Source organism: Budorcas taxicolor, chromosome 5 (genome assembly GCF_023091745.1).
Source record: "Budorcas taxicolor isolate Tak-1 chromosome 5, Takin1.1, whole genome shotgun sequence".
Lineage (NCBI taxonomy): Eukaryota > Metazoa > Chordata > Mammalia > Artiodactyla > Bovidae > Budorcas > Budorcas taxicolor.
The window spans coordinates 102,387,635-102,397,843 of NC_068914.1; the positions used below are offsets into that span (position 1 = coordinate 102,387,635).

The 10,209-nt window shown below is 34.3% G+C and overlaps 1 protein-coding gene across 1 annotated transcript; it reads right to left on the reverse strand.

The window, feature by feature from the left end:
* Positions 1–8,495: 8,495 nt before the first annotated feature.
* On the reverse strand, positions 8,496–9,431 carry LOC128047573 (olfactory receptor 6C2-like). Its single transcript, XM_052639808.1, has one exon. It carries the CDS (start codon positions 9,429–9,431, stop codon positions 8,496–8,498), a length of 936 nt encoding a protein of 311 aa, XP_052495768.1.
* Positions 9,432–10,209: the final 778 nt, after the last annotated feature.

The following is a 10,209-nucleotide window of genomic DNA, read 5'->3' on the forward strand; positions in this document are numbered from 1 at the left end:
GTCAAATTTGCATAGATTAATACACAATTTTTGCAAGCTATTCACCTTAAAATAAATAATAAATATTTTTACATCTCTAGAAGATAAGTACACAATTTACATCTATTTAATTTCAAGTCACTGTATTTGTATAGCTATAGTCTTTAAATCTGTTTTTATTTTTGATAAATTCTTATTATTTAAAAATCTTACCTTTATTGAAATAGCTTTGTGAATGCACAACAATTTTAAATCAGTTTCCAGCAAACTTTTATGTATCTTTGTTTTCTATAATTGATTAAATGTCTGCAAAAGGCATCTTTTTGTAGACATTATTGCATGATTTCATAATAATTCAGATATTAATTTAGAACTTTTATACATATTTACCGTTATCATCTATAAACTATTTATCATTTTTTATTTCAACTCACTGTGTGACTATGTAATTGTATCCACTCTGAAATTACCACAAACGATCATGTGCCTTTTTTTCAGGATTATCAATGCTTGTATTTGATACAGGTTTTGGTGTCTTTAGGTCTTAATTCATGCAATTACACCATGGAATATTCATTTGTTCAGTCTACATTTAAAGCTTTCATCCTTGTCTTTCACAGATTAAGATTTTTCTTCCCTCTGAAATTTCTATTTCTTCAATGTTTATTTGCATAATATTTTAAAACCAGAGTTTAAGAACTTTCTAATTCTTGGTTTGATAAAGTAGTTTTTCAATAGCTCTTTCTCAGCTATCACACCAATTCTTGACTAACATACTCAAATATTTTTTAAGTTTAAACTAGTGATTCCAGGATTTGGACATCTCATCAAAATGAATAGAAAGCAATTTTCTTTTCAATTTCCTACTGAGATTCAGTTAGTCATATGATTGGCTCACATTTGTTCTTTTAAAATATTCACTTTCTCCAGAGGTTAGGACAGGATAGTCTCTTACTTTATGACCAGTTATTATAGTAAAACCTGAAGGTTTATTGTAACTATCATTGGAAAGGAGAGATGACAAGGATTTTTTTTTTTGAAGAACTTTGACATTCCTAGGAACTGTAGAGACACACCAAAATAGCTACATTAGATACTTTTAATCAAAGGAAAGGATTCTCTTTTCAGTATTCTTAATCCATTATCCTCTGCCCAGTGACATCTAGAACTTCACATGATAACAAACTCTTTCCTGTACCCCCTGGGCAGTAACCTTGATTCTGAAACATTCTTCATTATTGCAGTCATTAATAATGAAATGTTTTGAGAGGAAAAGTTCAAGAAAATATTTTGCATTTTTAAAAGACATTCATAGTTTTTAAAAGTGCAAGGATAACTAGTTTTGTCAATATTGTGAGCTAAATTTTCATATTGGGTGATTTTACCATAGATACACATTTTTTTCTCTTTAAAAAGAAAAGTGAGAGTATGGCAGAGATAATTTTTCACCACATATAAATTCACATTAAATTTATGTAAGCTATAAAAATCAGCATTCAAATATACAATGCAGAAAGATCTATGAACCTTCATATAATAATTAAAACATTAGTTATATCTGATTTTGGTAGAAAATCTGAAAAGTAAATCAGATTTACTGAAGGCGAAAGTAAATGCAATGGCCATTATACTTACTCTTCTGAGGGTTAATAATAGCTTCAGCTGATTCCTTACCGAAAAGAGTCGTAAAGCCCAATTTGATGAAGAGAATCTATTAGGAAAAGTTTGTGTGAGACTTCGTTTTTCAGCTTATTACTCTACTTACCCTGACTGGTGCTGTGGGAGGATCAGGGTAACTAGAACTCTGAGTTTTGTCCTCTCCAACACACTGAGAAATTTTCAAACTGAAAATTTTGGTCACCTTTATGCTTAGCAAATATATTCTAGCTCTGTCTTGATTGAAAGTAAAATATTGTTCAACTATTTCCCCCTCTTGCTCTGAAGTCACTGATATTATGGCTACTCTGTAAGTGGTTTTTATACTACTAAGATTTATATTGATTCATTTGCTAAACCTCCAAGTAAATAATAAGCAACTGGATCCTTGGTGACCTAGATTCAAATATGAGTAATTTGTAATGAACTTTGTCTCCTTTGTAATGAACTTGGGCAAAAATCCTGAGAGATGCATTAGTGTGGGCAGTGTCCTTAGAGACACAGATGCCACAATAGCAACAGGCACAGGTGAAGACAAAACAGTAAAAACCAGATGGTCAAGTGGTTTTCTTTTTCTGCATTTCTTCCTTAACATATGAAAGATCACAACTTTATCCCACTTGCTACTTTTGTCTCAATTATTAAGTAAGATTACAAATTTGGAAAGTATTAGAAAAAGTCAGTGATAACTCTTAATATTCTAAAAATATGAATATGAATATTAAAAAAACTACTATTTTTATCTCTCCCTTGAGCACTCTTAAGATGTGGCTATGTGGGTTCATGTAAAGATAGTTTTCTTTTAATTCAAATAAAGATATGCTTTCTTTTCACAGTAAGCTTAATTGTGGACTCTATCATATATCATTTTTATATCAAGATATTTATACTTTCTTTCCAAGATAAACACTGGTGTGGGTGTTTGCTGCTGCTTTTCAGTCTTCATCTTATTTTCTTGGATTATTACTGTGTACTTAAAAAAAAAAAAACTATAGTATAGGCACTAGTAATTTCTTGAGCTGTGGGCTGTAAATGCTAATTTTTCTTGCATCTTAGATATTAGAGGGATGGAGAGAGAGAACAAACAAGAGAAAGAGGAAGTAACATATGAGTCAAATAAGAAAGCAAATAGTGAGAGAAAATATTTAAACACAATTTTAGCAGTAATTGTGAGAAATGCAAATATAGTAAATATTGTCAGATTAAACAGAAATCAAACCCAGTCATAAACTTTTAATAAGAAACATAGTAAATTTTTTGCTTATGTGACACTTTATATAAGTACACACATTGGTAACAAAGGATAAAAGTTACGGGGAGATATATTGTGTAACGCTATAAAAAAACTTTAGTAATTATAGTATTATCAGACAAAGCAAACTTTAAACAAGTTATTGTTTACATGAACAACTGTTCATATCAACTTTATTTGAGCTATTGTTGTTATTAGGTCTCTCAGTTTATCCGACTCTTTGTGACCTCATGGCTTGGAGCACGCCAGGCTTCCTCTGTGGTCCCCTTCTCCTCCTGCCCGTATCTTTCCCAGCATCAGAGGATGAAAGGGTTGAATGGCATCACTGACTCAATGGACATGAATTTGAGCAAACTCCAGGAGATAGTGAAGGACAGAGAAGCCTGGTGTGTTGCTGTCCACGGGGTCACAGAGTCAGAAATGACTTTGTGACTGAACAGCAACAAAACTTGGAAAAGTTGCTTAATAAAAATCAACATACAAAAACATAGTACCTCTACACAGTAGCCAGAAACAATTAGAAAATAAAAATTTAAAATCCATATAAAAACTTTATTAATTACATAGGAATAAATCTACCAAAATATCCCAGGAAATGTCTATCAATATTGTGCAAGGCCTCTACACACTTAAAACTGTGAAATTTTTTGAAAGTAATGAAGACACCAGTGGGTTGGCTCTATTCCATGTTTTAATGTATTGGAACTCTCAGTGTTGTTAAGACATTAATTTCCCCCAACTTGGCCTATATATTCAGTGCAATCTTAAAATCACTAATGATAATTTTTCTTTGCAGAAATCCCTAACATTTTTAAAGCTTTATGAAAAACAAAGGGCTGAAAAGAACCTAAATCACATTTAGGAAGCAGAAGAAAGTTGTTTGAATAACAATGAGTGTATCCATGCTCAGTCTCTTAGTTGCGTCCAACTGTTTGCAACCCCATGGAGTGTAGTCTGCCAGGCTCTTCTGTCCAGGATTTTCCAGGCAAGAATATTGGAGTAGGTTGCCATTTCCTACTCCGGGGAATCTTCCCAAACTTCTAAAATAAATTAAAAACAGAAATCTAATAAAAAGGCAAATTATTTTAGTAGGCACTTTACACAAGGATGTCTGATATCCAAAAGGCATATGATAAGGTGTTCAACATCACTGAAAAGTGAAAGTGAAAGTGAAGTCGCTCAGTCGTGTCCAACTCTTTGTGACCCCGTGGACTGTAGTCTACCAGGCTCCTCTGTCCATGGGATTCTCCAGGCAAGGATTCTGGAGTGGGTTGCCATTTCCTTCTTCAGGGGATCTTCCCGACCCAGGGATCAAACCTGGGTCTCCCACATTGCAGGCAGACGCTCTACCCTCTGAGCCACCAGGGAAGCCCAGTTATGACTAAAATAAGTAGGTTTGACAAAGTTACACATTGGCAAAAATGTGGAGCAATGACAACCTTTATCCATTGCTAATAGGAGAGTAAATTGGTACAACGTTTTCAATAATTATTTGATAGTTGAACACACAGCTACCATATAGCCTATCAATTCCATTTCTAGTTCTGTATGCTAAAGATATGAGTGCATATGTCTGCCAAAAAGAAATATAAGAAAATTCTTAGCAGCTTTATTTATAAGTCATATATGTGAAAAGCCTGAATTTCTATTAAGAGAAAATGATTAATGATTAATGAATTGTGCTATGTTTCCATTATTGACTACAACTTATAAGTTTAAAGAATAAATTATTGCTGGCATAACAGCTTGGACTGTACAGACATAATGTTGAGCAAATGAAACCAGACTCAAACCAGTTCATTCTGTGCACTTCTATTCATATGACAATCATGAACACACAAAACTAATAATGTTCAGCATTGTAAGGCAGTATAGCAGATTCATTTGGGAGTATATTTATCTGGAGAGGCATGAAAGAGATTTCTATGCTTCTGAAAGTATGCTATATTTGCATCTGTGTAATGTTTAGATCAAACCAGTCAATCCTAAAGGAAATCAATCCTGAATACTCATTGGAAGGACTGATGCTGAAGCTGAAGCTCTAACACTTTCACCAGCTCAATGAGTTTGAGCAAGCTCTGGGAGATGGTGAAGGACAGAGAGGCTTGGTGTGCTGCAGTCCATGGGTTGCCAAGAGTAGAACATGACTGAGTGACTGAACAACAGCAACAAAGATTTACATGGGTATCTATACTTACAAGAATTCATCAAACTGTACACAGTGAATTTTTTTCTTTATATTACACCTGAATGTTTGAAAAATATTTGTGGTTTTAGAGACACATACTGAAATATTATAGATGAATTAATATGTACATCTGTTTCAAATAATCAGTTAGGGGTTGAGAGGAATGGACCAGTTTGTGGATGGGACAATATTTCCTATAAATTGATGCTTGACACTGTGATGCATACAGCAGTGAACGTTATGAAATTTTCTGTATTTATATCAGTTTAAAATTAATGAAATAAAGTATATAACACATGGCTTGGTACAGAATAAGCACCTCAAAATATATGTCTTTGAAATTAGAGTTTTTCATAAAACACTTTTGGACATTTCAAAGAACTTAGGAGACTAGTTCTGATTAGGGCTGAAAAAGGCTGGCATTTTGAACAAGGACTGTAGGGGTAGTACTTTTCAGTCTGGGTCCTCTGTTAAACTTTTAGTGAGCCTGAGCAGCAAGGGACTGTTATTTCTGCAATGCAATACAGGCCTCCTCCAAGACACCTGTCTCAAGATAGGTGAGGGATATTATTGCAATCTAAATTTCTAGAAACTGAATGTTTCTAATAACTTCTTGTGTTGTTCAATTGGTAAGTCATGTCTGATTCTTTGTGACCCTATGGACGGCATCATGCCAGGCTTCTCTGTCCTTCATTACCTCCCAAAGTTTGCTCAGACTCATGTCCATTGAATTGTTGATGCCATCCAACAATCTCATCCTCTGTTGCTCCCTTCTCCTTCTGCCTTCAATCTTTCCCAATATCAAGGTCTTTTCCAATGAGGTGGCTCTTTACGATAACATTGTCAAACTGAGGGTGAAGGCATGGACGAGGCCAATTAAGGAAATGTGAGATGATTGGGCAAAGGTGCAAAAATGCTGTGGAGAAGAATAAGTCACCAGAGAATCAGAACTTTTGTAGCAGAATGAACTGGAGTAAATGCTGTGGAAAAATTGAAACAATGAGTTGCCAAAAAGCTTTGCCTATATTAGAAAGAGCTTCCCAAGTTCCCCGAACTCATTTCAATCTGCTGCTTTTATTAACCTCTCAAATACTCACGAGTGTTGCTCTAAGAAGCCACATGGTTCAAATATTCAGATTCCCATTATTTATGTTAATTTATCTATATTATTTATGCTAGTGGCCCAACATTTATATTTTCATTCAATGGCTCTTTTAATTTTTATTTCATAGACTGATTTCATTTATTCATTGTCAGTCTTATATTAAAAAGATTTATTGTATTTTGTAGTTTAAGCTTGTTGTGAGCATTTGTATTATGTATTGCTTATTATGTATTGCTTATACGTGTGGGGTTTGCTTGAGGAGTTACTTGAAACTATCTTACTGAAAGTGTTTCTCTGGTAAGGCTTCCTTAAGTTAAAAACAAAGTTTTTGGTCAAACACACAGAATTTGAATTCTGGATCTGCTACTAACCAGTTTGGTTAATCTGAAGACTTTTAATATAAATATAGCATGAGACATATGTGCAATTCAGAATTTTCTAGTAGCCATATTATAAAATAAAAATGAAATTGTTAATAAATCCAGATTTACTCAGTTGTGTCTGACTCTTTGTGACCACAGACTGTAGCCCACCAGGTTCCTGTGTCCATGGGGTTTTCCAAGCAAGAATACTGGAGTGGGTTGCCATTTCCTCCTCCAGTGGATCTTCCTAACCCAGGGATCGAATGTGCGTCTCCTGCATCCACTCATTGGCAGGTGGATTCATTACCACTGAACCACTTGGGAATCTTAGATGCAGTGCATCAAAATATTCTTTCAACCTGATATCAATATAAAATTATTTTTGAGATATGTCACAATCAAGTTCCTTGAAATGTAGTTGATGTCTTATTTGAACTTCTTGTTTCTCAAGGTGTAAATTGTGAAAGTTAATAAATGCAATTTCAACTAATACAGGGTCAAGAGGCCTGAATGGGGTCTCTTATGTCCTAGGACAGCCCCAGAGCCCAACAGGAAGAAGAAAGACTTCCTCTTTTTCTATGGCAAGAGTTCAGCCTGTAAGAGACTGTCACAACTCAGCCAATGCTAAGTCATATACTCTTTGTTTACTACAGCCCTCCCAACTTCTTTCCCCCTCTTTAAAAGAGTCCCCATTCTTGTGTGAGGACTTTTATATGGCACACCATAGTTGCAGACTACAAATCGCAGTTCTTTTTGATCTTGAATAAACACTTTTTTTTTTTTTTTTTGCTGGAGAAGTAACTGGCTATCTTTTTAAGTATGCAAAATGAAGGGATTCAGCATAGGAAGCAGTGAGCACTGTCATAACTTTTTAGTAGCTGCTGATTCCTTTACTGATGATTTAACAAAGATGAAAATACAGGGAAGTCCCTCTTCTAATCATTTTCTTACCAGCCAATGCATACTGTTAAAAGTTGATGTGTAGAAACAAATACTGATGTATTGGATTGGCCCAAAAATTCTTTCAGAGTTTTATGTAAGATGTTCTGGAAAAACCTGAATGAACTTTTGGCCAATCTAATACATAAAAAATCATTTTCCTCAAAAATTCACACAGAAAAATTGTTAGCACTTTAATTGCACATATTTTCTGTTTAAATTGATCTGTAAGTCTGGAATTTTTAGAGTATTCAATAATGTAAGAGATTATTTTTATAATTCAGTTTCTATCTTAAGATACAATCATTTGTAATAGTTTCTTTTTTTAACTTAAAAAATATTTTTATTGTTGCTTCTTGTGATGGTTATGTTTTTTCAAATGCTCTGGTCATATATAAGTATATCTTAAGTATATCTTATGTATCTTAATATATACTTATATTCTTAAGTATATCGCCAGTCCAGGTTTGATGCATGATACTGGATGCTTGGGGCTGGTGCACTGAGGCGACCCAGCAGGATGGTACAGGGAGCGAGGCGGGGGGCGGTTCAGGATGGGGAACACGTGTATACCTATGGCGGATTCATGCTGATGTATGGCAAAACCAATACAATATTGTAAAGTAATTAACCTCCATTAAAATAAATAAATTTATATAAAAAAAGAAATGTAAAGGCAATACATTTTTAGGTTTTCTATTCTGTTTCTAATACTTGAAATGGTGCCTGACATCAAAAAACACCCTTGAAATCAAAAAAAGGAAAAAGCAATCACACAATTACCCTGTTCAAAACGTACCATGAACTTGTAGGTTTTCCTTCTTTCATTTCATTGTTAGCCCTTTGGTAAACTCTTGTTAGGGTGTAATGTCATTCTTCTTACTGTCTTTTTAAGAGAGCTGCCTGAAACAGTTTCCATACCAGGAAAGAAATGACTCAAAAGCTTAAAGATACATACTTAGGAACAAATGATCTTTTTATGAAAAATTGATTCCTTTACATTAGCAAATTCCATTAGATCTTTGAGAATAATGCAGTTCTTTTGATTGCATCACCAAAGGCTTTTTTAACTTGCTTGTTTCTCAAGGTGTAAATGAAGGGGTTCAGCATAGGAGCAATTGAAGTAGTGAGCATTGCCACACCTTTATTAATACCTGCTGATTCCTTTGCTGAAGGCTTAACATAGATGAAAATACAGCTTCCATAGGTGATGGAGACCACAATCAAATGGGAAGAACATGTGGAAAATGCCTTTTTCCTTTGCTGGGCAGAAGGGAATTGTAAAATGGTCTTCATGATGTATATATACGACAGAACAACACACATGAGGGTCATGATAAAGGTCAACACTGCACAGACTATGATCATTTGCTCTATAAGCCACGTTTCTGAGCATGAGATTTTTAGAAGGGGGACTGCATCACAGAAAAAATGGTCAATAACATTGGAGTCACAGAATTCCAGATGCAGGCCCAGGCTAAGTGGAGGGATTATGATCAACAAGCCAGCCATCCAGCAGCAAAAGATGAGTCTTCTACAGACCACGTTGTTCATGATAGTCACGTAATGCAGGGGTTTGCAGATGGCCACGTATCGATCATAGGACATGGTAGCCAGGAGAAAAAACTCAGTCACACCAAAAAGATCAGCAAAAAATATTTGACTGATACAGTTATTATATGCTATTGTCTTATCACCTGTTGATATGTTATACAAATATCTGGGAATACAAGCAGTTGTAAATGAGATTTCTAAGAAGGAGAAATTTTGTAGGAAAAAGTACATGGCAGTTTTCAGATGAGAGTCTATGAAGGTGAGGGAGATGATTGTCAGGTTCCCAGTTACACTCAACATGTAGGTGAGAAATAAAAAGATGAAAATCACAATCTTCAGTTGTGGATCATCAGTCAGTCCCAGCAGGGTAAAAGTTGTTACTGTGTGGTTTCTCATCACTGAATCCTGACTTTTATTCAATCTGCATTTACGATTCAGAAATATTTGATGTGCATAGAGTGGTTATTAATGGAGGCAAAACTATGCAAACAAACTCACAGGCATTAAAAAATTTTGTTCAGAAATATTTTCAGTACTCTGGTATTCTAGGTTCCACAATTATGTATTATTGATCATTTCAGGGGAGATTAAAAGATAGGAATTGCTTTATCTATATCATGCTGTGAAATATTATTGGTGCTTCTCTCTCATTGCATGTTATGTTTTGTTTCCACTTTATATTTTATCTATATCTTGGATTTGATTTTCCGTTATATTGGATTTAGCTGCTAATATTTTGTGAGAGTAAGAGTTCTTTCTTGCTCACAGACTGAATCCTAAAACTGAATACCAAACTTTCATGTTTCCCTTCATGTGTTTCCTGAAAATTTTTTTATTGACACAGTTGATCACAAATAGTTTGTCTCACTAAATGCATTCCATGTCCAATACTGAAGATGCAGAGCTCTAGGACTGCAATTTTAAAAGTCTATGTTGCCTTTAAACAACTTATTTCTTACTCACCTATGCTCCTGAATCTATCTCATAATTTTCTGTTTAAAAACACTAATTTTCTACTGTTGTACAGAGGACAAGGAATATTTTGATGACAAATACATGGTGTAGAATAACAATATGTGTTGGCTATAAATATATAGGGATGTAAAAAAATCATTAAAATTTGTCTTAGTTTTCAATCCATTTAGTTAAGGTTGAGACACATTCCAAAATATTA